This window comes from Notolabrus celidotus, chromosome 1 (assembly GCF_009762535.1).
Source record: "Notolabrus celidotus isolate fNotCel1 chromosome 1, fNotCel1.pri, whole genome shotgun sequence".
NCBI classification, from domain to species: domain Eukaryota; kingdom Metazoa; phylum Chordata; class Actinopteri; order Labriformes; family Labridae; genus Notolabrus; species Notolabrus celidotus.
In genome coordinates, this window is record NC_048272.1 from 22,299,152 (window position 1) to 22,326,776 (window position 27,625).

Here is a 27,625-nt window from a genome sequence, read left to right on the forward strand (position 1 = left end):
CCAAGAGGAGGGGAAGAATCAAGTGATAACATGGTAAAAAAAAAAAGTGGTTATTTTGATGTTAAAAGTGAAGAAAACTACAACACCCAGAGTGCATTTCAGTGAGGACTACACTAACCATTGTCCCTGATTGAAGTTATGAAAATAGATTTTTTACTTTTGGATTTTATTTCATATAATTTGAGATAAACTGAATAATTACCTTGCCACCCTTTTCATATCACAACCTCGGGTTATATTAGCAACTTAAAACAATAAACTACAAAAGCCATCCTACAAAAAATACTTTTCAACTCTAGATATATTCAACAAAAGTATCATGACATCCATTTATGAATCATTCTTCAACTCAAAGACACAGGCGGATTTTCACGATACCTTGATGTGACTTAAGGATTTTGTCACCTTGAACTTCCTCTGTTTTTCAAGTGGACTTTTTCCAGCAGCAGCAACAGGCATCATCACAAACATGAAGTCATTAACTACAAGGAAACAGCAGGTTAAAATATGAAATAAATGATGAGTTTTAAGATAAGATGAATATTCAGCTTTTCATCTCATAATTATCACATTTTGATTTCATAGTTATAATATATTATTGACTTTTCTAGTAATTAGGGCTTTCCTTGTCACAATTTAATCTGTATATCTCAAAATTTGGATATTTGTATCATGATTATGACTTTTTAGAACAACTTTTTAGCTCATCATTTTACTCTGTTGCATAATTATGACTATTTATCAAGTATTTGACGTGAATTTTACAATTTGACTTTTATATCTTAAATTATGACTCTTCTTGTCAAAATTTTGACTTTAATTTAACAGTTTTACTTTCTAGCTAATGATTCTGACTTTTATCTAAATAGTTATGAACTTTCCTTGTCAAAATTATGAGTTTGATCTCACAATTTCTATCTAATTTTAACTTTATACATCATTTGGACATTTTTTATCATGATTTTTACTTTTTATTTCCTAATTTTTACTTTCTGCTACATAATTATGACTTTTCTTGTCAAAATGATTCATGTAATATCAAAGCTTCTATCGCATTTTTTACTGATCTCAAAATTTTGAATATATATCTCATCATTTTACTTTCTGTCACATAATAATGACTTTACTTGTCAAAGTCATTACTTGAATGTCATAAATAGAATTTCTATTGTATAGTTTTGACTTTTCTTCTCAAACTTTGACCTGAATTTCTAAATGTCAATCAATCAGTCTTTGTTAATATATCGCCAAATCACAACAAATGTTCTCCTCAGACTCTTTAGTACTCTATGTTCTATTATTAACAAAGACCCAACATCAAGACAGGATAAGATCCAGTCCCATCTTACAGACAGGAGTCTGATCTCATCTTAATCCACCATGAGCAGAGCACTTTGCAGCATTTAGCAAGTAACCAGTGGCAAGGACAAACTTCCTTTAACAGGCAGAAACCTCCAGCAGGACCAGACTCATGTTAGACACACATCTGCTGAGACCGTGTTGGAGAGAGGGATAGAGGGAGATGAAGAGAGAGAGAGAGATGATAGTGGTGAGACGAGTAGTATTAGTTGTAGCAGCTGTTCCCGCTGGAGTCCAGCATGTCTGTATCAGCTGGAGTCTCACTCTGGAATGTCCACAGCAGAAATATGGCTTTCTATCTCATAATTATGACTTTTCCTGTAAAAATTATGACTTTATTCTAACAGATTATTTTGTTGTAGCACTGACAATGACAATTAATTATTCTGATTCTGATTCTGATGTGACATTCTAACTCATGATATAGACCTTTTTTTTCTCATGATTCTGAATTTTTATCTCAAAGTAAGGACTTCACATATGGGATAAATGTTTTTTCTACTGGCTGAAAGGAGCTTCAATAAAACACTTGCAGTCTCATTTAACTCCAAAAAGATAAAACTTCTGTTGGATAATTAAGTAAATACAATCCATCAAGTTGTATTTAAAAATATATCAGTATATCTTATTTTATGAACCGGACAGGTAAGACTTTGGAGGTCCATGATTTACAAAGTGAATCATTCTTAAACCAGTCTTTGAAATGAGAGTCTTATTCACCTTGGATGAATGTGCACACACTCTAAGAAAGTGATGACTTAGTCTTACAAAGTCTCTTGACTGTGCTGTGAGCTATTAAAGGCCATGAAACACTCCAAACCGAACTCATTTATCTCAGTTTGGGACTAAAATATCCTTTTCTGGATTTTGTTCTGGGTTCAGGAAGCGGCTGTCAGAGGATCAGAGCAGTGATGTAACTGCAGAGGAACGCAGGTCTGCAAACCACAGGAATACCTCTCATTCCTGCTGGGAGTAGGTCAGCACACACACACACACACACACACACACACACCACACACACACACACACACACACACACACACACACACACACACACACACACACACACACACACACACACACACACACATCAATGGAAGTTCACTTCTGATCTTATCCTAACATTTGAGGTTTAAACTTTCAATCTTAGTCATTAATATATGAAAATGTTAAATTGAGTGCAGCTGTAACACTCTTCTTTCATTGTGATTTAAACCTTAAAGGGAACCTACCTGAAAGCATATTCGCAGAGAGTTGATTTATGGGGCGCTGTTTGTTAAGTTGTGAGCACTGAAAATAAAAGCAACATTTCTCCACATTTAGCTCCGAAATGTTATAAAAACATTGAGTGAATGTTAAAAAGTTACTATAGAGCAATATTTGGGATGTTCTTCATATTTAAATTTGGTTGTGAAAAATACATTTAAGTTACAATCACTGTTAAAACCAAATGCTAAATATAAATAAATTTTAAATGTTAAGAATAAATGTTAAATATTAATATAAATGTTAAATGTTAAGAATAAATGTTAAATATTAATATAAATGTTAAATGTTAAAATGACAAGCTAAGTTGCTATTGCTAAGTCTGTATCGCTTTATGAAGCTTTTATTTTGGTATATCCGATGGGCGACAGTGTGATTTGCATGTAAGCTAAATATTTAGGATCGCAGCGCAACATTTAACATTTATATTTAACATTTATTACTTAACATTTATATTTAACAATGAACATTTATATTTAACATTTATATTTATATCCAACATTTATATTTAGCTTACAGAACTGTGAAAAATCTTGTTCATTTCCCATAAATTAAATTTGAAAGCAATTTGATAGTAGTATATGATAGTATCTGGAGCAAAACACACCAGATCAACTGATTGGCTCACTCTCCAGGTTCCCAGAGTTAATTTTGAGCTGGGTAGATCTGCCTTTTGCGTTTATCATAGTTTTTAAAAATGTTAACCTCTGATTGTGCTTGTTTTAACTGACTTTGTGTAACATTATTTTTCAATGGTTTGTAACATTACTTTTAATTGTTGCGTTTTTAATTGATCATCATTCTTTCAGGGTTATATCTTTTATTTGCTTGTCATGCATTTTAATGTTTCTTTTATATGCTTGTTGTCATTGTAAATGAGGGGTTGCTCTCAATGATTTTCGAGTTTAAATAAAGATAATATATAATATACATTATTTTTCTGTATCAGTTGGCTGTTAATAACATTTCAATTAATGGTGTCGTTGTACTTGTGCTACACATTCGGTAATAGCAAAACACCAATATTGCTAGCTTAATTTCTGTCCTTGGTTGTAAGCCAATAGTTGATTTAAAAACAACAAAAAACACATGAGCAAATGACAGCTGATGTTATGCTGGTTGATTTTATTTGGAGTTTATTTCATAGAATAAAAGTTTAGCAGTGTAGCTGATGACAGGCACAGATTTTATATCAGTTTAGGGCTTTTAGCACATTGTAAAAACAGACTTACAGACATAATGAAGCTCCTACCTCACAGTCTGCATTAGTTAACACAAACTTTGTCAGAAATGTCATTAAGTGTTAAACAGCAGCGATCACCCATGAAAGAAGTGAAATGCAAAAAACTTATTGAGAAATTACACATCAAGCCGCAACAAAGGAGAAGAAAATGATGTATAAATAATACTTTCTGTTCATAATCGTTACACAAAACACAACCCAATTTCAAAGGCAGGTACTTAGAATCTGCTATAAAATAACTGTAGAGAGAAGATAAAAACTCCTGAAATATTATATTAGTAACTAATTAGTTATATGCCTGTTCCAGACGCTACCTGTCCAGTTCTCTAAGGTTTCAAACAGACAGTCAATTTCTTTATTGCAAAACAGTCTCAGTCTTCTTTGTTAGCACATCATGTCCTTTCAAAGACAGAACACTTTAAAGGGTACAGAGAATAAAGCACAGCAGGTACAGTCTTGGGTTAAACCATCTCTGGCCTTTGAAGCCAAGGCTCTGATTTATGCAGAGGTGGCATGAAGTATTCGTTAGCACACACACAGATAAATCATCCACTGATCATATCTACTTTGAGTACTAACATTGAGTTGTCACATAGATGTTGTATTCTGGTTAACATTATTTTAACTAAAACAAAATGTATGTCTGAATTTGCGATGTAAAATATTAACATCAGAAAAATTGCTACGTTTAAAGCTCCTGTGAGGAACTTCCTGTCTGTCTTGATTGTGGCGCCCCTTTAGGGCTAAGTGATCACGTTTAGTGTTTTCCGATTAATATATTATCCTGCTGTCTTTAAAGAGTCATAAACATCACTCACTGTTAGAATTTGTTGTGAAAAATGTAAACAAAAGCTGCATCTTGCTGTTAAACGCTTGTATGACACCAACCCTGCCACACGTTTACTAGCAGTAAAATTAATCTTGTCACTGATGGTCTCTTTACTTTTGTAGGTTATAAAGTGGCATTGACTGTATAATTAATGGACGTAGTATCCGTGACGTCACCCATCTGTTTCTGAAGCCAATCGTCGGCGGGTTCCATATTGGAAATGATAAACTCAACCTAACGTTTGTCGAGCTTGTGTGAGGTAAAGTGGCGGGGCTTGGGCCTTTTCGCTAACAGCTACAGTGCTCCCGCCTGTCAATCAAGTCAGTCATCTTTAAATTCACGGCCCGTACAGTGTGTGCCGATAGAGAAATGATCTATTTAGACCTAATCCGTTTTTTGAACCAGGCTGTAAACATGTTTATTTCTGCTGTAAAGATAGTCTTTTTTTTGAATGGGTGTGTATGTGCTTTCTGGTCTTTCTGCAGCCAGCCTCTAGTGGACGCTCGATGAACTGCAGTTTTTAGCACTTCCGCATGGGCTTCATATTTTAAGAACGGAGGTTGGCGCTTGTTTAGAGCCATTCAGATTAATTTCAGTCTATTTGAAAATCAACTAAAAACTCCTTACTGAAGCTTTAAATGTAAAGAAAACTACTACAATTTTGGGCTGGCACCAGGGATGGCCAACAGATTTCAAGGGGAGCCTGTGCCACCCCAGTCACTGTCTTGGACAGACACGTGCAAGGTACTTGAAAGGGTTTCATACAAGAAGCAAAGATCTGCAAGATGAAATAAATCTTAAAGAGACATTGAAACTTTCCCTGCTGACGAACGTGTAAAAACTCAGAGGGCGACGATGAACGAAGACAAAAGTGATCTTCCTAAGTTAACAATTTTCACTGCTTAATAAAACAATGACGAGGACATCTAGGACCAAGTAGTAAGTGGAACATGGTCTGAAACGTCACTGTTGATTTGAATCTTCTTTATGTAGTAATGATTTTCACATCACTTCACTTATATGTTTCTGACTCTTATCAGCTCTGCTCCTTCATCCAGTCACTACTGTTTGTATCTAAACCTCAGACTGAAACCAGATTATCTGTCTCCACTCACGGTCACTACTTCAAGTGCTAAAAATCCAAAATGTCCTCAAGTACTTTAAACATTTTAGTGTTGGTTAAACATTTCCAAAAGTAATTCAAACACCAGCGTGCTCAACTGATCAAGTATTCGTGTACTTCAGCGTCATCTTAAGTATTTTAAACATCAATATATTAAATGGAGATTAATTCAAATACAACTTAACACTTCAAACTCTACTTACTCGTCTAATTTATCTCATACTTTGTTCTGTTGTTTAAAATCAAACAATCTAACCGATCATTGTTGATACCAGACATCCTGTTATAAATCTGATGACTATATTACGGTGAATACATATTATGTGTCTCAGTGCTGACAGGGCGTATCCAGGTTTTGCCCGCACTTCCAGCAGCAGTAGTGTTGATGATGCCACGTTCGTCCGTCCGTTGAGGTGTGAAATGACTTACAGAAGATCAGCTGAGGAATGAGAAGAAGGTGGAAGAAAGGGGGGAGAAGAGAGAAAGTTGTTTAAGTCATCTGTAGACACAGTGCAGCTGATGCTAATGGGATTGTGGTGTTAAGACCAGGGTAGAGTCCAGCTGTTTAGCTTTGGACATAGATTGTATAATAAATTGACGTAGTATCTTTGATGTCACCCATCTGTTCCTGAAGCGCTGTTTTGAAGCTGATCGTCGGCGGGTGCCATATTGGAAATGCTGAACTCAACCTAACTTCAGCCGAGCTAGTGTTTGGTAAAGAGGCGGGGCTTTAGCCTTTTCGCCAACAGCTATAGGGTGCCCGCCTGTCAATCAAGTCAGCCATGCCCTTATTTGGGCAAAACTCCCAAGTTTAATATCTTTGAAAATACCCAGTTATAAAAATTAACAGTGTGTGCCAATAGAGAAATTATCTACTCAGACCTAAACTGTTTTTTGAACCAGGCTGTAAACATGTTTATTTCTGCTGTAGCGATCGTCTTCTTTGAATGGGTGTGTAAGTGGTTTCCCAGGTTTCTGCAGCCATCCTCTAGTGGACACTCGATGAACTGCAGTTTTTAGCAATTCCTTGTTGGCTTCATATTTTAAGAATGTAGTTTGCTGCTTGGCCTTGCATCGAATTTTGCTCAGAGGTCACTCATTTTACTGCAGCATAAATTCACTTATGGCTCAAGAGAACCTTTTCCCTACAGAGGACCATTATTTAACTCCTGACAGGTCAAAGGTTAGTCTTGACTTTAACTACAATCAGTCTTTAAGTTATGGAGGTTTTTAACATTTAAGACTTCCCTAAATCAAGACAAGCTACACCACCAGTTAAAAGTTTGGACACACCTTCTCATTAAATGTTTTTTATTTATTTTAATTATTTCCAACATTCTAGTTTAATACTGAAGACATCAAAACTATTAAATAATCTGGTTTTGCCATAATATGGATTACATCAGTAGTCAAATAGGGTATCCATTGTGTACTAACCCTACCTCTGAACAACACAACTGATGGTCTCTAACACATTAAGAAGGCAAGTCATTCTACAAATGAACTCTTGACAAGGCTCATGTTAATTAGAAACCATTCGAGGAGACCACTTCATGAAGCAGACTGAGAGAATACCAAGAGTGTGCAAAGCTGTCATGAAGGAAAAAGGGGGCTACTTTACAGAATCTAAAATATAAAACATATTCTGGTTTATTTAACACTTTTTTGTTCATTAAATTATTCCATATATATTCTTTATAGTTTTGATGTCTTTGGTATTAATCTACAGTGTTTCAAATAATTAAAATAAATACGAACCATTGAATGAGAAGGTGATTCCAAACTTTTGACTGGTAGTGTATCTCAAAATAAATTGAGTAATCAAAGTGGACTTTCAAATCTGGATGATTCTCCTTTTGAACAGCTGATCCTGGTCTTAATAATACATCCATGGCGTCATGTCATAACCAAAGTTTGGGACAGTAATAAAATGACAAAGAAGGATTAAACATCTCTGGAACAAGATAATCTGGTAAATGTAATCCCTGTACATTAAATCTGTCAGAACTCCACATATACTGTCGTGTCGTCATCTCACCTCATCGCAGCCTGAGCACCGAGGCCACATCGTCTGACAGTAGTGTCTTCCACAGAACAGCTTCTGATTGGACCAGAAGTACACCAGGTCCACCAATCCCTCGCCACACTCTGAACACTTGAAGCAGGTGGGATGCCAGAGGGCGTTATGGTAACCGGCATGCTCAGAGTAAACAGCTGGACTCTCCTTGGGAACCTCAGCGTGGCAGCTGGTACAACTCTACGGAGCAGAGAGAGAGTGAACATAGAGGGTAAGAAGTTTACGTCCCAAAGAGCTGGAAGTAATTTAGGGAGGGGGTCAGACATGTTTCAGTGTTACACAGTCTGCAGCAGCGTGAAACACCAGAGCAGTTTTTTTTCACTAACACAGGGAGAGTTAGTAGAGGGCTGGGATTCATTCTCAGCGCCAAATCCTGTGAGTGCACTCGAGAAGGGAAGCAGCTTTGAGTTTTATGACGATGTGTGCAGCCAAAACATGACAGACTTATAATAAAGCCTGTAACCGCTGAATACAATCCCAAAATCAGGAGGAAGTGTCCTTGTTAATGATTCAGTTTATCATTTATGACAAGAAAATATTCAAAGAAAGCTAAAAAGACATAAAAAACACGATTCTGTTTCATAAAGTCATGATTTCTGTGTTTTTATGGATGAATTTGATTTGATTTCAACACTGTTGAGAAATGTGCAAAAAAAATAAAGTTTATGATCAAATAAAGTCTGAATGTGTCAAGGGTTGCTTTTGTTTGTGTTTTCTTTGTGGTGTCCTGGCTTTATTTCTGGTTTCACTTTGTGTGTTTCTTTGATTCATGTTCTGTGTTTCTCTGTTGCCGTTTTGTGTTCTTGTGTGTTTAGTGTTTTGTCTTGTTGTTACCTGGGGTCTTGAATTGGTTATCAGTATTTTATTTTGTAGAATATTCTTGTGTTAAGTTTACTTTTACTACCCGTTTTCCCACCTTTGTGATTGTCCTCACCTGTGCCTCGTTGTCCTCAACTGTGTCCTTACTCATTACCCAGTGTGTCTATTTATGGCTCGTTTCCACCAAGCGGTCTGGCGTGGATCAGTACAGTTTGGTACGGGTCGGATCGGTAACACCTGATCCTGTTTGCATTTCCACAGCCAACCATGCCTTACTTGGAGGGCCGCGTATAAGCTGGATGCCGATAGCCGCGTCAGCTATGTAATAGCGTGACGTCACGACGGGACCGTACAGCTGGTTAATTTGGGGACCTGTCCCAGTTTTAGTCAATGGAAACGCCACAAAATGTGAACTGAACCGCTTGGTGGAAACGGGGCTTCAGTCTCTGTGTTTCCTCCCTTCTGTACCTGTTCATTGTGCTTCTGACGTGTGATTTAATGCGGATTCCTGTCTTCCAGTGTCCCTGTGTTTCTTTTGTTCTATGGATTTAGATTGGACTAAGTTTGTTTCATATCTGTTTTAGTTTATTAAATTATCTTATTTTTGAATCTGCACCTGGGTCCTCCCCCTCTTTTCTACATCCGTGACAGAATCCTGCTAATAAGTTAGCTTCAAACTTTTGTTCACTTATTTTTAAGAGAGACAAACTCCAGAAACCCTGACAAATAGGTGTGAAAGAGGTCAGGAGTGGGTCTTAACTGCAAATTTTAAAGGCCTTGTGATACATTTTCTCACAAGTGAGAAAAGTACATCAGCTTCCACTGTGTAAATAGGAGGACTCTACAGAGATGCATGACCTAAATGCTGCGGTTAGAGTCCAACAATGACCCAAATGTTGGTTTAAAGAGGAATAAATAACATGGTCACGCTCTGTTTGGGGTTTGCAGAACATTTCAGCAGTGCAACTGGAGCATGAATATTTAACAATCCAGAGAAACCAAATAAATGACTGGACTGGAAATGCATTCATGGAAGCTTTCTGTGTTTCCTTACATATTCAGTCTTAGCGCTGCCATCTGTCCCGTTAGACGGACCAGCAGCCGGGGCAATGCTGTTACCGGTCGAGTTGTGCTCCAGAGAATCCTTCCTGTCGCTGGTTCTGCGGTCCTTAGCCTCCTTTGCCATCCTCTGAACGGCTGCTTCCCTCAGAGCTCTGCTCTCGCCAGGTAAGGCCACCTCCCCGACCCCGAGGACCTCCTGTTTGTAGTGCTTCACAAACAGCAGCATGGAGGAAATCTAGGAGAAGAAAGAGACAAATGTCCTCCTCAGGTATAACATTTCGATATAAGTTTAAAAAGCTCTTCTAAGATGCTGTACCTCGTCCTCACTGGCCAGGCTCTGACACTTCATGGGGTCCAGGTCGTAGACGGGGAGCTGAATGAGGAGCTGCCTGCGTCGCTCCATCGCTCCAGACGTCCCTGAGACTGGACGCTGTTTCTCAGGGATGAGCTCCATGTACTGCATCGCCTGAAGGAGGATCAGAGGTGTTTACTTTTACAGAAATTTCTGAGATGTAAACAAACTACCTGTGCTCGTGATTCTAACATTTATGAGACTGCAGACTGTACAACATGATTTAAGGCAGATGTCCTCATCATGCAGAGGGAGCAGCCTCAGTTTGTCACTTGCAGCGTATAAAGGTTTGCTCAAAAACACAAATTATGACTCCTCTTGCCCTCCTGAGAGGAAATGCTAGAAAACATGACACATCCAGGTGTTTCAGTGACACCCGTGTGTTGTCCAATGACATCATCACAGTGAAACACTGACTAACTGTCTGGAGCTGCAGGATCAGACTATTCCCACAGCAGAATAAAAGAGGGTTGGTTGAAACAAACATCACGAGAGGAGAGACAGAGTTTGTGTCTCTACAAGTTGGACCACAGTAACATCTCCTACGGCTCTCCTGCTGTGCTGCAGGGCTCAGTAATCACTGTCATCCTCATAATTATAGGTTCTGAAACCTGAAACACACTGCAGTCTGTTTTTAATGGAAACCAGACAACCTTGACCGTCTGACGTTCGAACAGCTCTGCAGAAACTAACACAAACGCTCGGGTAAAGGAGTGTTTTTAGGACGCGTTATTTTTTCTTGATACATGTGTTTGTTTTCTTTTAGTTTTGGCATTCATTTTGTTTTCATGCTAGCAGTTGTCTCAAGGTTCTTTTTCTCCTTTTGAGGAACTCTGCATTTCAACAGCTCTGTCAGCTTCGGGTGTTACAGTCTGAAGAGTGACCCTGTAAACTGGAGACCTTCAGCTGAACGTGTCAGTGTTTGTAGAGTTTACAACAGCTGTTGAAACACAGAAGGAGTCCTCAGGAATGCATCCTAGTTTAGTCCAAATATCCTCATCAGATATTAAATGATCATCTGAAAACGTTTGTGAGGGATGCATCCGGCTGAAAGTCGTAAAGTAACAGGGTCGCTCTTTAAACTGAAACACTGGTCCATCTCTGACTTGGCTTTAAAATTGCTTTAAGTCAAAACACTTGACTTAAAACAATTTAAAGCCGTGTTGAACGATTTTGCTTCTCGCACTTGTCTCCTTTCAAGCGTTGATTCAATTAATCCTTTTGCAATAAAGCACAATCAAGAACAGCACAAGAGGAATATCCGCCATGTCGCCAGTTACAGGGTCGCTCTTTAAACTGAAACACTGGTCGACCTTTAAAATCTGTCTTCTTGCCGTAAGTTGAGCATTTCAACGTTTTGAATCCACTTAATTACTCATGTCTCCTTCAAAATGTGGATTCAGTGAATGCATTGCAAAGCAGTAAGGCACGATCAAGAACAGCACAAGAGGAATCTCCCTTGCTCGTGGTAACATAGCCCACTACTACTAAGGATTGGTACTGAGGACTTGTCTGGTACCCGTTGCTCATTAGATCCATCTCTTTGAACTGTAGCAGCAGGTGAATGTTGAGTCTTTATGTGATCAACAAGATTTCTGGTGTCATAAGTATTCTGGTTTCAGTTCGAGGTCCAGTCGCATCCTCTAATCTTGATTCAGGGAACTTTGGTTGTGTGCAGAAAGCAAAAAATACCTACACACCTCAAGCACTCTCCAGTCTTCCTCCTTCATCCTCCTCACTAAACCTCATGCTTGTTTGACCTCTTTGGGATCTTGAGCATTCAACCCTGCAACCCCCCTGTCTCTAAAAATCTCTACCATGAGCGATCCGTGACCCTGACTATCTTCCCACTTTCAAATCACGCCTAAAAACCCTCCTTTTTTAGAATTGAAACATATTTTTGTACCACTGTTTTTGTGTGCGATAAGTTGACGTTTGTTCTTTGAAGCTTCATCATGCAGAGCCATCTGTAGGACAAGTCTCTGAGACACCGCTGGTGATTGAAATTAGATTTCAGGAGGCGACAGAGACGCTCAGACTGCAGCTTCATACGAACAACCAACCTCCTGAACTTCACGCTGATCCTCACCAGTGTCTGGTTGAGGCCGGCCGGCGCCCAGTCATACGTCGTGGTGTTGAAGGTCGGGTCTTTACGCGACACCACCGGATTGGTCACGATCATACGGTTCCTCTTGTACATGCGAAGGCCTCCTCCTCCTTTGATCTTCGCCGTTAGATGGGTGCAGGACGAGTCTGCGAGCAGGCGTCCCATCTGCTGGTCATCTTCAACGTCAGTTCCTGGAGCGTGGTCGACCGTGCTGCAGCCACAGGCAATACAAGCTCTTCTGTGAAGAGGAAGATGAAGGAGACAGTGAGTAGAGAAGATCACAACAAATCCCAACAAACATTACCCTCACACTCTTTCCAAACACAGCAGGTCTAGACCGTACTCTATGTTCTATTATTAACAAAGACCCAACATCAAGACAGGATAAGATCCAGTCCCATCTTACAGACAGGACTCAGTCTGATCTCATCTTAATCCACCATGAGCAGAGCACTTTGCAGCATTTAGCAAGTTACAGTGGCAAGGACAAACTTTCTTTAACAGGCAGAAACCTCCAGCAGGACCAGACTCATGTTAGACACACATCTGCTGAGACCGTGTTGGAGAGAGGGATAGAGGGAGATGAAGAGAGAGAGAGAGAGAGAGAGAGAGAGAGAGAGAGAGAGAGAGATGATTGTGGTGAGACGAATAGTAGTAGTTGTAGCAACTGGAGTCTGGCACGTCCACAGCAGCAGAGATCCAGAGGAACCTGCGAGACAAGGGAGCTCAGGGACTCCAGAAAGGTCTATGATTAGTAACTTTAATGGGACAGGAAGAGTTAAAGTAAGAGACGGGCAGAGAGAGGAGAGAGGGAAAGACAGGACCCCAGTGTGTCAGTCTAAGCCTTTAGCAGCATAACTAAGAGCTGGCCCAAGCCTGATCCAGCTCTAACTATAAGCTTTATCAAAAAGGAAAGTTTGAAGCCTACTCTTAAAAGTAGAGTTTAAACACAAGATCTGCTTCCGACAAGCCAATCGCAATTAAGGGTTTTTGGATGGCACTAGGTGTGGCCAATACGATTTCTCAGGTGGGGTCAGGCAAACCCGGGCATCACAAAAAACGTCTTTGATGCACGATGACAGGAACAAGACATCAAATGGTTATCTTTACAGTGTAATAATACAATTTAGAGACACAGACTTTATCAACCTGTTTCATTTATTTTGTTTTTCTTTATGTTTCGTTTTGATGACACAGAAATAGCAACACATTAAAAAAACAGGGAGAGGTTTTACCTCCAAGAATGTGGCTGAAGTCCAGAACACCTCTGCTTACAAACGAGACACGCAGCTGAGCCTACTGCAGTCTGCTTCACCGACATCTGAGAGGAGACGAAAGAGAAACACAACGCTGTTAAACATTTCAAGTAGCTCGCTCTGTCCAGCTGTTGGGACCACTATAAACACTAAGTAACATTTCTTTAAAAACTCCAGTTGTTTAATTTCTTGTGAATTACGATATATGAGGGCCAATATTTTCACGGTGCACAATCAAGACCAAGAAGAAACACTTCTCTGATGTAGATTCAGGTATTCAATAAATGAAGTTGTCCTTTGGGGTGTTAAAGAAAAGTCTGATTCTGATCTGAAGTCAGAAAAAGTTCAGCAATGTTTTTTTCCTCATTATTTGTACAACAGCCCGACGTGACGGAGATTAGTCTGACACGTGAGGAAGTGTTGGATGAGGAGGGAAAGATGTTTCAACTTTACTCAGACAGTGTGGGAGGAAGAGAAGGGAGATACACACACACACACACACGTTGGGTGTAGATGAGCTCATCGATCCACCCAGTGACATCATCATCACAGCACTAACAAAAAGTCTTATCTGTCCAGCTCTCCTTTTTTCATCCTCCTTCTCATCAACTCTGTTTTCTTCTTTCAGTCCTCTTCCTGTCCTCACTTTGCCTCATCTTTCCGTCAGCTTTTGTTTATTGAAGAAGAAACAAACATTCCCACAATCCTCTTGGTGTTAGAGCCACAACGTAGATGTCAAACTGTTACAAATCTTACAAATGCTTTACTTATGGTCCACTTTCTAGCTTCATTTAGGCCACATGATGACTGCAGAGTACGATCGACCAAAAGTCTCCTGTTCAGTGTTTCCAATCAGAATCCATTTTTATCAAACCAAGAAACAAAGCAACAAAGGTTTACAGCTGTCAAAACGCAAAGTATAGTTGGAGCATGACTGAGTTTGACGGCACGATAAGGCTCACACTAATCCTGACCTAAGTTTATTCCCTAGATTATCATCATTCAGAGATGACTGACGGTTTGAAAAGCCTCTGGCAGGAAACATGACCACCGTTCTGCAAAAAACAACCCACTGACAGACCGTCCACCTGTCCATCTGTCGCCAGGTATTAACAAGCTCATCCCTCGGGAGACGTTCATGCACACCAGATAAAAACAGACACAGGAGCTCTACAAAAATACTGGATTTCATTTGGCCACAAGAGTACCCTGACTCTGAAAACGGACGGAGGATTTAAATGAGTCAGACTTGTAGGGGGCACATGCCAACTTCTACGCCAACTTGGAAAAACAAACATCTATTTAAGGAGCTTTCTTTGTGCAGGAGGGCAACTTGTAAGAACAGGGAAGGACCTTTTCTAACTGTCACCTTTCAGGCACTGTACCTTTGGAATCATCTACCAGTCAGGGTCTAGGAGGCAGACACCCTCTCTACTTTTAAGAGTTGGCTTCAAACTTTCCTTTTTGATAAAGCTTATAGTTAGAGCTGGATCAGGCTTGGACCAGCTCTTAGTTATGCTTCTAAAGGCTTAGACTGACACACTGGGATCCTGTCTTTCCCTCTGTCTGCTTGTCTCTCACTTTAACTGTCCCTGTTCCATTAAAGTTACTAACCATAGACCTTTCTGGAGTCCCTGAGCTCCCTTGTCTCGCAGGTTCCTCTGGATCTCTGCTGCTGTGGACGTGCCAGACTCCAGCTGCAACAACTACCACTATCCGTCTTACCACTATCATCTCTCTCTCTCTTCATCTCCCTCTATCCCTCTCTCCAACACAGTCTCAGCAGATGCGTGTCTAACATGGTCCTGCTGGAGGTTTCTGCCTGTTAAAGGAAGTTTGTCCTTGCCACTGTTACTTGCTAAATGCTGCAAAGTGCTCTGCTCATGGTGGATCAAGATGAGATCAGACTGAGTCCTGTCTGTAAGATGGGACTGGATCTTATCCTGTCTTGATGTTGGGTCTTTGTTAATAATAGAACATAGAGTACGGTTTAGACCTGCTCTGTTTGGAAAGAGTCTGAGGATAACATTTGTTGTAAATTGGCGCTTTATAAATAAAGATTGCTCAAAATTCTAGCAACCCCTCTGTGATTGCAGATGTAACCCATTGCCTGTGACACAATGATGAACCCACACTGTCTCTGTATTCCTGAGGGACGTAATGAAGTGTTGTTCTTCCTCAGCTGTCTTTGTTCAGCCGTCATCACTGTGACCTTTCCAGCACAAGCTAATCAACAGTCTCTTAAAGTCACACACTCCATCTCTCTTTTCTCACCTCTAAACACACTCATCTATCATCTCTAACTCTCCCTCCTGCACATGAAGTTAGCCTGTAAGCTTTGTAAGAAATGCAAGCAACAGACAGCACATGCTTAGGTTTGCTTGAGCATTGGTGTAGAGAAACTTTTAGATCTGGGTCAGGTCTACACATTTTGGGCATCAAAGTACAATGACTTAAAATCTTAACCATCCAGCTAACGTAGCTTAGCACAAAGACAACAGGGAGAAAAATATCTTGCATGGATCAGTCCAAAGTAGGGAAGCAAATTTCGAGTATTCGCCAAGATCAATCTTTGAAAATGCAAACTAACAGTGTTCGATTAATTGTTACAAAAACTTGCTTTTTCCAAAGTCAAAAACACTACCAAAAGCCTTTTTAGTCCCTAAAACATACTTTCCATAACAAAACAATAAAAAGTCAGAAATATGAATTTAATCTCAGATTTTTTTTAAAAAGAAACCTAAAAAAAATTGTTTTTGCTCCCTCGCCCGTTTCTCTCTTTTTTTCTTTTTTAAAATAATATTTTTTTTTTTGGACAATTTTAATCAAGCATCTCCATGGTATACACATCAAAATTGTGTGTGCTCATTATCTCTACATTCTTTAAGTGGGAGTCAAAACCATCATTCCAATAGCACATATATTCACGGACTCAAACATGTTTTTTTAGTGGCCCTAATCCTCTTCTGTAGTAATGAGCTAAAGCTTAAGATAATCAATTTAATAAGCTAGCTTAAAATGCTGGATATATGTTTAAATAGTGTACTAATAATTCAGTTAGCGAGGACTTGTCAGTTAAAATAGTTTAAAACAAAAAAGATAACAAGCTAAATTAAAACTTGTGTTTATTTCGTTGATAGAGCACAAGCAGTAACCTCCATTCTTAAAATATGAAGACAACAAGGAATTACTAAAAACTGCAGTCCCTCGAGCGTCCACTAGAGGCTGGCTGCAGAAACACTGGAAACCACATACACACCCATTCAAAGAAGACGATCTTTACAGAAGAAATAAACATGTTTACAGACTGGTTCAAAAAACAGTTTAGGTCTGAAAAGGTTGTTTCTCCATCAGCACACACTGTACGGGGGGGGGGTATTTTCATAGTATTTTCAAAGATATTAAACTTGGGAGTTTTGCCCAAATAAGGGCGTGGCTGACATGATTGACAGGTGGGCACCCTGTAGCTGTTGGCGAAAAGGCTAAAGGCCTTCCTCTTTACCTCACACTAGCTCGACAGAAGTTAGGTTGAGTTCAGCGTTTCCAATATGACGGTTAGCTTCAAAACAGCCTTTCAGAAACAGATGGGTGATGTCATGGATACTACAGCCATTTATTACACAGTCTATGATATAGCACCTTAAAAAGAAACAAATCTTTTTCTCCTTTTGCAGATAAGTAAGGAAACACACCTAATGTAATCACGTCGGTTAGGAGATAGTGTGATGATATTCTTCCTTAGAAGCAGGCCTGTTGTCACTGTGTCTCTGTGAGGAGGAGCGCGTGAGTCACAAGAAGTCGCGATGTGACTCAAAAGTTTGTCTAATTAGGAAAGAAACTGATTACTCAGCCTGAAACCAGCCATTTCAGCGCTGGCATGTGTCACAGTTATCACCTGCCACACCTGCTCAGCCTCTCAGCCCACTACATTTCCACTCCCCTTCGTTTACCTGAACCACACTCTCCTCATTAAGCCAACACAAATCACCTGTTTCTTATTACCTGCTGCCAGTATTTAAGTCCCGGTTTCAGCTCACTCAGTGCCAGATTGTTCTCACTGCAAATGCAAGACTCTCCAGCACTTTTCCTCGGACTGATCTCCCGGTTTCGACCCTGCCTGTCCCCGACCTACCTTCCTCGTTTCTGCCATGGTAACTACCTCAGCCTTCTGTCCCCGACCAAGAGATTTGCCTGCTCCTCGTCTGTTTCCAGCCTGATCCTCCACACAGAGAAACCAGCTTCTCAACATTGTGTGACCGGGTTGGTAAAGACTGTTACCTGCTGTTTCCTCTGGGCTCCAGTGTGCTGCTTTTGGGTTCACCCTCACACCCGTAACAGCATGATGCAGTAATGACTCTGTGTGTTTTTTTGGCATTTTTTCCTTTTTATGGATTAAAAGTAAAGAGACAGCGGACAAGAAGAGATGATCAGTTTTAATCGAGAAAGTTTTGGTATCCGTAGTAATCATACTTTGGTTTATGTAAGGCTCCAATGAAGGAGTGTGTTAGCTCACTATTTATTCTCCAGATGTCTCTCTTTTTTCAGTTGATTCCTCAATCGATCTGATGGAGTTTTCATGAACACTAACACGGAAAATGATCATTCGTTCTTCCAAACGAGTGATAAATCAGAGCCCAGCATTTCTTCAGAAAGGGTGAAAGCGTGGCAGCTCTATATTTAGCAGTCTGATAAGGCGAGCATGTTGTATTTGGATCAGACTCCTCTGAGCCCCGCTGAGTAATTCTAAACACGTCGACTATGTGGAGAGGAAACTGCAGGAAACGTTGTGAGATAAGGAGCTGTAGGTCAAAGGGGCGGGGAGTCGATCTGATGGAGTTTAATGTCCTGACTGCAAAACTCTGTAACATGGCATTCTTGATATTTCCTGTTCTACGGATATAGCAGAATGAGACCCAAAACTGTCACAAGGAGTAACTCATCACTATGCATGTTCAAAAGCATAAACAAAACCGGGTGGACAGACAGTGAAGTTACATTAGATATTTGTTGAGATCACCCTGAAACCAATCACAGAGCTACTGGATATTAAATTGATGCACATTGTCTTCAAAGTGAGAGAAACTGGCTGAAGAACCTGGCTGAGTAAGAGGTGTGTTTAGTCTGTGAAATAGCCCCAGACCATAGACCGTATAATAAATGGACGTAGTGTCCGTGTAGTCTACCCTCTGTTCCTGAAGCCAATCATCAGCAGGTGTCATATTGGAAATGCTGAACTCAACCAAAGTTCTTAGGTTGGACCGAAATGCCAACAGCGCCTCCACATGCAAATTTTCTTTATGTTTCTTTAAACAAGGTGTTTCACTTTATTCTAGATACTTATCAATACAATTTTACTTGCTACCATCTGACTCATCGTAATTATTTCAGCCCTTATTTTTGGCTTTTGAAATCAGATTTATATCTGTGCTTTTCAGGCTTTCATTAGCATAACGACATATTTTGATCAAAAGTTAGACAATTAAACTCAGCAAGTGTAGACTTCTTTGCAATGTCGAATTAAAAGCCTTGTAAGGGGCGCTGGTGGCCTAGCAGTCTAAGCGCCCCACGTATAGAGGCTAAAGTCCTCGTCGCAGGGGTCACTGGTTCGATTCCCGGCTGGTCGACCATTTCCTGCATGTCTTCCCCCACTCTCTACTCCCTGTGTTTCCTGTATATCTTCAGCTTTCCTATCCAATAAAAGGCAAAAAAGCCAAAAAATATTTAAAAAAAAAAAAAGCCTTGTAAATATGCTTTGCAGGGGTGTCTGCAGTATAAATGATACACTTTTGTTTTGTTTTTACACTGGTATGAACAAAATGGCAATAAAGCTTGATTTGATTTGAAGTGTGTGTAGCTGACCAAACCGCAAGCTAGCTGATAGTCCTGGCTTACACGTGTCTCCCTGTTGTATCCAGTGCGGTCATCCACTCCAACAACTTTATTCTAAAAGTGTCACAAAACCAAATATTTGTAGATGATGTTGGATTCCATACAAAAAACTAAATGACAAGACAGACAGACACGGTAAAAAATCTAATCTAGTCGAGCCTCCACTGACTCCACCCCTCTCTATGTGCCACACAATCTTATCTTAAAGAGGCAGTGACTCTTTAACAAAAAAGGAACTAAAATAGCCTTTAAATCAACCAAATCAAAAAACAATTTTCCTAGCTTTACAATTACAATTTCTCAATGAACACTAACTCATAAAGCGTGCGCCCCATATACAGAAGCCATAGTCCTTGCTGCAGTGGGTGCTGGTTCTACTCCCATCCTTGCTCATTTGCTACATGTCTTCCCCGACTCTCTACTCCCTGCATTCTCCGTCTCAGTTGTTCTATCTATTAAAAGCAAAAATAACCTAAAATATAACTAGATGTTTTTTTAGCAGTTAACTAATTTTACTTCTTACAGATGCAGTTAAACCTTTACAAGATTAATTCATTCCCATTTCAGCCTCTCAGTTTTGAAGACTGGGGGCCTTTCTCGTTCGTACTTTATCATAACTTAAATATCTTTTATAATTTGGACTTTTAGTAAAACAAAACAGTTCGGAACATTAGCAAGTTCTTCATCAAAAGAGTGTTTAAATAATAAAAATGTGCAGATTATCCACTATGAATCAGATCGTTTGTTGGAGCCATTTCCAACTTTGTTTTGTATTGTTTACAGAGTTACAGAGACACACCTCATAATCCTGACACCTATTGTGTGTGTGTGTGTGTGTGTGTGTGTGTGTGTGTGTGTGTGTGTGTGTGTGTCGCGCGCGCGGGGGTTTATTTCCAGCTGGTGATGACAGTTTTTCCAGCCTGCGAGTATAAAGGGGGACACGGGGATCGACAAACCCTCGACAGGTGACACTGATCCATCAGGTTATCTGCCGCAGACTAATGTGACCTCTGATTGGACAAACTACAGGAGGGGATCTGTGAGAGAAAAAGTGTACTCTGCTGCCAGAGCGGACCCGGCAGGGGGATCAGGTCCTCGTGGTCCTGGTTTACCTTCACTGACTGAATTCGAAACCTCCAGCTGTTTGACGTGGACGGATGTGAACAAGGCCGAGAGATTCATGTCATCACACCATGGCTCAAACTGATGATTTAGCATCTATCTGTTCCTCTAACAGCTTTTAGGCCCAAGACGAAAACGAGACTATGACGAGCTTAAGTGCATCACTGATAATACAAACTCAGATGAAAACTTTAGTGGCGGACCGTCGGCATTAAAAGTTCATATTTTCCCCGCTGTGCGTCTAATCTTAAGAAATTAAAGCTATGCATTCCTGTGACAGGCTGAGTTATTATTGGAGGGGCTCAGTGTTAGCTTGGTCTCTACCTGCAGCAGGTGTGCTGTGTGAACCAGTCTCCTCTTCATTGAGGATTTTTATCCCTGATGTGCCGTTAGCGCGTTTGATCAACTCCTCGGCATGAAAGAGAGCCATAAACTAACTGTCTGTCCAGAGTGCAGGTGCATTCAGGGACCGTCATAAAAGTGCAATGCAGACCTGTATTTTGCGTTCATGGCACTTTAATTTGAATCAAGAGAATCAGATACAGTGGTCACATGAAGAATATTTTTGTTTTGACTTTTTTGCAGGCTAGATTATTTAACACAACATATTACAAAAGCAAAAGTGTTAAAAGAGTTAAATGTTGACGATTTTAATACTTGGTAAAACCGATAGCTGAGGCGGCTTAACTGGGATGTGCCGAAAAGGACAAAATAGCACTCAAGGTATTTATTTTTTCATATTATTATTTTAATAATAATTATTATTATTATTAACATTAACAATACCAATAATGAAGATAAAATGTATAATAATAAAGAGTAATAACAACAATAATAATAAATAGTAATAACAAAATTAAAAATAAACAACTATAATAAATAGAAATATATATATATATATATATATATACAATTTAAAATCTAAAAATTAAGAACAGTAACAGAACACTTTCAACATCTTTCCACTCTTTCTTACATCTTTTCTCTTGCACAGAGACAAAACAAGGTTATTGTCTTTCAAAGAAAATTGTGCAAGGATTAAAAATCACAAAAAGTTTATCATTATTATTGAATAAAAGATTTATTATTGCAGTAATATTACAAACTTGTACTTTGTAAAACATTTTTACTGCTTTAGTTTTTTCATATTGATGTATGATGCATATTTGAGATCCTATTTCCTTTTGATATTCATCGTTTTAATTTTAAACCACTTTATAACGTGTTTTTGTACAGTACTCCATTCACGTTTTTAAGATTAAAAATAGGCTGGAGAAACAGCAGTATCATGGAAATCCTAATTATTATAACCTTAAGAGACTTCTTTTAAATATTTGAATCTTACATTTTCTAAACAATTAAATTAAATCAGATGTGGAGCACACTGTAATTTTTTATTTGAAGGTTTTTAAACTAGTAAAAACTCTTACTCTAAGACTAACTGTTCCAGACCTCCATCAGTGGACGTCAGATTAACTGACCCTCTGACCCTTGACCTTTTCCTTCACTTTAATTAATCTTAAAGTCTCTGTAAAGTAAAAGTGAAGCTTTATAAAACAAGATGAATACATCTTACCTTCTCCATGGCTGAGCTCACTTCCATGTTGTCCGCTGTCTTTCTTTCTGTCCGTCTGTCGGCGTTCTGTCTCCTGTCCTCGTCAGCTCTCTCTCTCTCTTCAGCTCTTCCAGAACAATGAGACTTTAAATTCCTCTCCTGTCGACCACACTTCCTCTCTCCCCGCCCACAGTCGCTCCTGCCGCCGCTCTGCTCTGCCGGCTTTCCACAGCCCACTGCACTCTCACCGTCTAGACTTTCATCTCATTCCTGCTGGAAAACCTCACCCTATTTCATAACTTTTAACTCTTACATTTCAAGCTGTTTTCTTTATTTGATAAACTCAGAGCACACTTTTCTCCCTTTCTGCTTTCAAATCCTCCTTCTCTGTGCTTTCCCTCCCTCCAATCTTCCCTGTTTTTCCCTGCTGCTTGCTCTCGCTCTCTCCACCCTCTTCAACTTGAACTCTGCAGGTTTCTTCACCTCCTGATTTTGCTCCAACACGCCCCTGAAGGAAACTGATAAGTCTCTCAAACTGCCTAACAGGGAAACAGAAACTCCTTCATTGACCTTTGTATCTCTCACTCAGATTTCACCCTGCTTTGTGAACTTTCTATGTTGCCACAGACTGTGCAGCTGCAGACTCTACAATCTGGGAGATTTGTTGTCTTTAAAACAGCAGCCAAACTGTTGCTAATGATTTGTGCCTGCTGCTGCTGCAGAACTGTAGATCTGTGTGAATTAACAGTTCAAATCCTCACCAGACCGGAGGATTTCATCTAGAGCAGCAAGGCTTGATTTAACTGTGTTTTTAATCTGAGACAAAGACACAGTGAGCCCTGAGGAAATCCCTGCTCACACTCTGCCAGCCAATCAGAGTGAGCTGGAATAACTCCTCAACCAATGAAAACTTCAGGGATTCCTCCTCCTCCTCTGAATCAGCAGCGCTTTAAAAAAAAAGTAGACCACAGTACCAGGCAGGGCCAAACTGGGCCAATCAAAGCCAGACTGGGCTAACTGGTGTTAACCACAGGCACAAAGCGACCTGGGTAGAGCTGTGCAGAGCTAAGAAGAGCCAAGTGAATTAAGGAGACAAGGCCAAATACATTTAAACAGAGACAAACTGGATAAACAAAACCAGATGGGGCCAAATGCTGTTAACACAGCCAAGCAGAGCATCAACAAAGCTAGTCCGACTAACAGCCAGGTCTCAAAAAGGGATCCAGGCTTAGCCATACCAAGCTTCATAGAGCCAGGAGGGGTTAAGAGACAAGTCGTAGATCTAAATGGAGCCTAAAGCTGCGTTTCCACAAGTTCAGTTTGATGTAGTGTGTAGTTATTTGCGTTTCCACAGTCAAAAGTTGGGAAAAGTACCAAAATAACCAGACCTTTTGGCACCCTTTTGTTGGGATACCAAGCGTACCTATCGGACCCTAACGGTGGCACTAGGGTGGATCCAGGAGGATACGGTTGGTTGTGGAAACACAAGCAAGCTTAGAGTTTACCACCCCAAACTGTACTGAACCAAATCGGACCACTTGGTGGAAACGCACCATAATAGAGCCGAGCTGGACCTCCGTTCTTAATCAAAGGCAAGACTGGGGAATGAATAGAGCTAAGGGGGCCATGAGCCACAACTAGTGAACAAATGTGACTTTGATATCAATAAAACAGGGTCATGTCCTTTCAGGAAACTGAATATATGATGTTCCCTAAATGGACATGACCATTGGAGAACACCAGCAACCGTCTTTACATGACAAACAGGTAAGACGTGCTGTTTGGCAGTGTGTTGGCATCATTTCTCAGCCACCAAGCAGCATCTTCTGGGATTAAAAAACAAAACAGACGCAGAAGTTAAAAAAACTGCAGTTCCTTTATTGTCCACGAGAGGCCAGCTCCAAAACCAAGCCATTTCCCATCAATCCACATTTTGAAATGTCTGACTTTGCAGCTGAATCTAACATGTTTATAATCTGGTCCAAGAATTTTTTTTTCAGGATTAGCCAAGAATAAGGTTTCTTGCCAAGAAGCTTTGTTACAACAAAGAAATATGACTTAATTATCTACCAAACACAAATGTCCTTACTTTTTGTGCTATGTTTAGTTGTAGTTCAGGGTAGGGGAGTGTCAGATGATAGGCTGGTTGGCAGGACAAGACGGAATATCAAGAACCAGTCTCTCATTCAGGTGAAGCTGTGACATTTCACACAGACTGATTCACTTTCACCTGACTGGAGCCACTCAAATGTATCCAACATTCAGTAGAGGTGTGGTCACATGCACCTAAAGCATGTGGGTAGTTGGATTGTCCCTCATTCCACAGATGTTGGCATCACATGAAGCATGTCATACAACGCTGCTGCTTTTTGTGCCCAGAGTCTTCGGTGTTCATCGTAAGAGAAAACAGAAGAATTCTGCAAACAAGAGGACAAACACTGGTAACACTGGGATTACTGGAGTACTGATGTCACTTTGACTTGCTGCTGATTCTACTTAAACTGAAACTACGACTCAAAGTGAAAGTAACTTTGAGGGGGCTTTCTGGATTGACTGTTATTTTCATGTTTGTTTTTTCAGCCAAAGACTGAAAATGTTTTCTCAACCAGACGAGGACTGCTGCTGTCCTATCCATCAGAGCATCTTCAGAGATCCGGTCGTCCTGTTGTGCAGTCACAGCTTCTGTAGAGACTGTCTGCAGAGCTGGTGGACAGAGAAACAGATACGCCAGTGTCCTCTTTGTGAGGATGTGGCTGTGTTGAGGGATCCGCCTCGTAACTTGGCTTTAAAGAACCTGTGTGAGGCCTCCTTAATGGAGAGGGATCGGAGATCTTCAGGAGAGTCTGAGGCTCTCTGCAGTCTGCACTTGGAGAAACTCAAACTCTTCTTTCTGGACCATCAGGAGCCGGTGTGTCTCGTCTGCAGAGATTCAAGGATGCACAAAGACCACAAATTCAGACCCATCAATGAAGCTGCAAAAGAGCACAGAGAGAAGCTGCAGAAGATACTAAAGACTGTAAGGGAAAAATGGAATCTCTTTGAGCAAGTTAAAGGAAGCAGTGATAACAAAGCAGACTACATTAAAGTCCAGGCCACAATCACAGAGAGGAGGGTTAAGGAGCAGTTTAAGAAGCTTCACAAGTTTCTAGAGGACGAGAGGAGGCCAGGATCTGTGCTCTGAGGGACGAAAAGGAGCAGAAAAGTCAGATGATGAAGGAGAAGATTGATGCCCTGAGCACAGAGATGGCAGCTCTTTCAGAAACAATCAGAGTCACAGAGGATGACCTGAGAGCTGAAGACGTCTCATTCCTGCAGAACTACAAGGCTGTAGTAAAAAGAGTCCAGCAGCGCCCCCTGCTGGATGATCCAGAGCTGGTCTCAGGAGCTCTGATAGACCAGGCCAAACAACTGGGCAACCTGAGCTTCAACATCTGGAACAGGATGAAGAAGAAGGTCTCCTACAGTCCTGTGATTCTGGATCCAAACTCTACTAATCCAGAACTTGTCCTGTCTGAAGATCTGACCTGTGTGAGGTTTGGTGAGAGACAGAAGCTTCCAGAGAATCCAGAGAAGTTTGACTACTCCCACTGTGTCCAGGGCTCTGAGGGGTTTGACTCTGAGACTCACGGCTGGGACATTGAGGTGATAAATTATAAGTTTTGGGGCATAGGCGTGGTGCAGGAGTCTGTTGGAAAGAAGGGGAAAATACTGAGTGGCTGTTTGGCTTTAGTTTACTCTGAGGGAAAATACTGGTAATGCTCTCCACCTCACTCACACAGGGTCCTCTACGTGAAGACGAAGCCACAGAGGATCAGAGTTCATCTGGACTATGACAGTGGAAAACTGTCTTTCTCTGATTCTGAGACTAACACACTCCTACTCACCTTCACACACACTTTCACTGAGAGACTGTTTCCTTAAGTTGGCACCCTGAATGAGCTCCCTCTGAGGATTTCACCTGTGATGGTCTCTGTACAGGTGGATCAGCCTATCACTCCATTTTCAGGCTTATGGTCGGGTCTCTTCATGCCTTGGCTGAGAAACTCATTCAACATTTTTTAAGGTGTAATTTTTTTGAAATTCTGAATATAAAGTCAGAATTAGGATTTTTTTCTCTCCTAATTCTGACTTTGATCTCTGAGTTTGGCTTTAATCTCCTAATTCGGACCTGAATCTCCTGATTCTGACTTGAATCTCAGAATTCTGACCTTTTTTAAGAATTCTGAATTTAAAAAAAAATAATAATTTTGACCTTGATCTTAGAATTGTGACTTTCATTTTAGACTTGAATCTCCTAATTCTGATTTTAATATCCAAATTCTAGCTTTAATCTCAGAATTCTAACCTTTTTCAAGAATTCTGACTTTAATCTCAGAATTCTTACTTGCTCTCCGAATTCTGATAGAAGTTGTCTGGTATTGTTGTGAATTATGTGATTAATGGGACTTTTTTTTAAAAATAATTCTTACTTTTATATTAGACTTTAATCTTCTAATTCCGACTTTGAGTTTATATTTCTGATTTTAATCTCCTAATTCTGACTTTGATCTCATAATTCTGACTTTTATTTCCAAATTCTGATTTAATCTTCAAATTCTGTCTTTGATCTGTTAATTCTGAGATTAAAGTAGTCTGGTATTGTGGTGGGTTAAGGTGTGTTTATTGGCAGACGCAGGTCATATAAGTTTCATTCTTCCTGCTCCTGTTTGTTCATAGACAGTGTGTACATATTTTGTGAAGATGTGTATCATTCATGTTGTGTTGTCAAACACTGAAGTGAGAAAATAAACGTAATATGAGTGAAAGTAAGAATTCTGACTTTTTTATCAGAAGTAAAAAAACATAAGTTACACCGTATAACTTTATTTTTTTTGCTTGTCCGCCCTCAAATTCCTTTTTTCCAGTGTACCTAGTCCTCCCCATCCAGGAGTTGAAGTCACCTACTGACTTTAATCACCTGAGCATGTTCTCTAGCATCAAGCTAACTACAAGAAAACTTCTGGTTAACTTGAAGCACCAAACATTACAAACGCTACACAATGAGAAGAATGCTCATAGTTCTTGAAAAAAAAAGTGTTCCTACATATTTTATTTGCTGATATAACCCTTATAAACTTACCTGATAAAACATATTGATGTAAAGTGAGCCTGGTAAAGCTCATAGGACAGTTTCCTCAGCCGACTGATTTGCAAGAAAAACGTCTGAAGCGTTATAGAAAGAGCCAGTGTTAAATACTCGATTCTGATTGGTCCAAAAAATCAACGGTTAGGTCAAGAGTGACGTCAGAGACAACCGAACCATACCCGTCATAATCGATCCGCGGAACGAAGTCCGGCAAATTTACCATATGATTTCACCTCTTCCGGTAGACACGGGCTAAATGTTAGTTTCTCGTAGCATCGTCAAACATCATAGAGGACATTTATATAGTTATTCTTACATTATGAGCACACAAATTGTTTTGGGGAATAATGGCGGAGGTTTATTGCGGACCTAGCACCAGCAAAAAAAGATGCCAGCAGAAATATAATATGATTTTTTTTTATTATTTTTTTTTTATTATTA

General features: G+C 40.0%; 1 protein-coding gene and 1 pseudogene across 6 annotated transcripts; one reads left to right on the top strand and one right to left on the bottom strand.

Annotated features, from left to right (window-relative positions):
* Window positions 1–3,730: 3,730 nt before the first annotated feature.
* lmcd1 (LIM and cysteine-rich domains 1) lies at window positions 3,731–27,443 on the bottom strand. 6 transcript variants are annotated; one of them, XM_034693694.1, is made up of 9 exons: window positions 27,364–27,443; window positions 27,179–27,261; window positions 22,081–22,186; window positions 13,473–13,558; window positions 12,220–12,475; window positions 10,095–10,244; window positions 9,771–10,013; window positions 7,859–8,077; window positions 3,731–6,259 (listed from the first exon to the last, which is right to left on the bottom strand). In XM_034693694.1, exons 3-9 carry the CDS (start codon window positions 22,105–22,107, stop codon window positions 6,149–6,151), a joined length of 1,092 nt encoding a protein of 363 aa, XP_034549585.1. In that variant the 5' UTR covers window positions 22,108–22,186; window positions 27,179–27,261; window positions 27,364–27,443; the 3' UTR covers window positions 3,731–6,148. The 6 variants fall into 6 exon arrangements, 2 of the variants coding, with proteins under 2 accessions (XP_034549585.1, XP_034549575.1); XM_034693684.1 differs by having other exon boundaries at window positions 27,179–27,437; XR_004632680.1 differs by lacking the exons at window positions 3,731–6,259; window positions 7,859–8,077; window positions 9,771–10,013; ... (2 more) ...; window positions 13,473–13,558; window positions 22,081–22,186 and adding an exon at window positions 23,917–24,978.
* LOC117820040 lies at window positions 17,601–26,864 on the top strand (annotated as a pseudogene).
* Window positions 27,444–27,625: the final 182 nt, after the last annotated feature.